Here is a 1,877-nt window from a genome sequence, read left to right as displayed (position 1 = left end):
TTTGTTATACAAAGTGGCTTACCCTGGCAAAATTCCAGCTTCCTTTGACCTCTCTCATTTCTTTCACCCAAACCGAACTCTCTCATCATATCCTCGTAGCCTCTCCTGTCATTTCCGATTTTACTGTTAATATCGGCCACCATGACTATATCGCCTGTCTTTGTTTTCTCAATTTCCTACTCTGACTTTGAATAGAAGTTTACTACGTCTTCATATTAATATGATCAGTCAGGTGCGAATCCCTGAATAACTTTAAAATTCTTGTGTTTTCCTCTCATAGTGAACGAATTTATTCTTGAGTTCACGGAATTGTGCTCCAAATAAGCTCTCTGTTCTCTTTTTACTAACATTAGTGCTACTCCTTCTTTATGGATATTGTCTGTTCTACATAAATGCAATATTTTAATTCCCTCCGACATCACCTCCCCCTCACCCAACTAAAGAGTCTCTACTCTTCTCAGTACATCCTAACTATTTGTGAATTTCTTCAATAGAACACCTAAGTTTTGCTGGTGCAAGGAGCGTTGTTGCATTTACTGTTCTATCTCTTACTATTCTTTTTGCTGACCACATTGCCAATTTCTAACCACAAGGCTGTGGTCTAGGACCTAGGGGCACATTGGTTCCACAGCACACGGTAGCCATACTTCTAATACGTGACATATTTTCCATGCAGGTTTCTTGGCTAATAAGGTAGCCGGCTAGCAACTCATCTGCAACCTGTTTGCTTTCATGACTCCTTATTACTATTCGGAGCAGCTCATGCTTCAAGTTGTACTACAAGGGTTTCCCTTATATGCCACCTAAGGGACGTGCCTGGTAGGAGTTGTCTCCCCCAGGGGATATATATATATATATATTTATATATATATATATATATATATATATATATATATATATGTATATACATATATATATATATATATATATATATACATATATATACATATATATATATGTATATATGTATACATATATATATATATATATATATATATATATATATATATATATATATATATATATATATATATATATATATATATATATATATATGTATATATATATATATATATATATATATATATATATATATATATATATATATATATATATATATACATATATATATATATATATATATATATATATATATATATATATATATATATATATATTATATATATATATATATGTATATATATATATATATATATATATATATATATATATATAATTTATATATATATATATATATATATATATATATATATATATATATATATATATATATATATATATATATATATATATATATATATATATATATATATATATATATATATATATATATATATATATATATATATATATATAAGTATATATATATATATATTATATATATATATATATATATATATATATATATATATATATATATATATATATATATATATATATATATATATATATATATATATATATATATATATATATATATAACATAGCCACCAATGGGTGCCGGTCCCAAGCCTGGATAAATAGAGAGGGTTGGTTTCAGGAAGGGCATCCGGCAGTAAAAACCTGTGTCAAAACCTTAAATGGAATGAGCCGAAATAGGGAAAGAGGTAATACTAGGGCGTACTCCATAAACGACGCACAGAGACATCGCCCTAACTATCTGATAAAGCGAGGGCTACTGCATCAGGAAGGGGTGCAGCTAAAGAAACGAGCTCAGCTTAATGTTGGGTCCTTGACTAGGAGAGGTAGAGAAGTAGCGGGTTTGATGAGGGAAAAGAGAGTAGATGCTATGTGTGTGCAGGAAACGCGATGGAAGGGAAATAAAGATAAAAGACTTGGGTGATGGATATAAGCTA

At 28.4% G+C, this 1,877-nt stretch overlaps 1 protein-coding gene across 1 annotated transcript in view; it reads right to left on the bottom strand.

Moving 5' to 3' along the window:
* Window positions 1-143, bottom strand: part of LOC137640770 (craniofacial development protein 2-like) — a 1,123-nt gene extending 980 nt beyond the window's left edge. The window contains exon 1 of the mRNA XM_068373245.1: window positions 1-143. This exon is cut by the window's left edge and continues 378 nt beyond it. Within this exon, the coding sequence (XP_068229346.1) occupies window positions 1-143 (143 nt within the window).
* Between the last annotated feature and the right edge of the window lie 1,734 nt (window positions 144-1,877).

Source organism: Palaemon carinicauda, chromosome 5 (assembly GCF_036898095.1).
Source record: "Palaemon carinicauda isolate YSFRI2023 chromosome 5, ASM3689809v2, whole genome shotgun sequence".
In the NCBI taxonomy this organism is placed as follows: domain Eukaryota; kingdom Metazoa; phylum Arthropoda; class Malacostraca; order Decapoda; family Palaemonidae; genus Palaemon; species Palaemon carinicauda.
The sequence above is the reverse complement of the archived record's forward strand: the minus strand, read 5'-3'. Positions and strand labels throughout refer to the sequence as shown.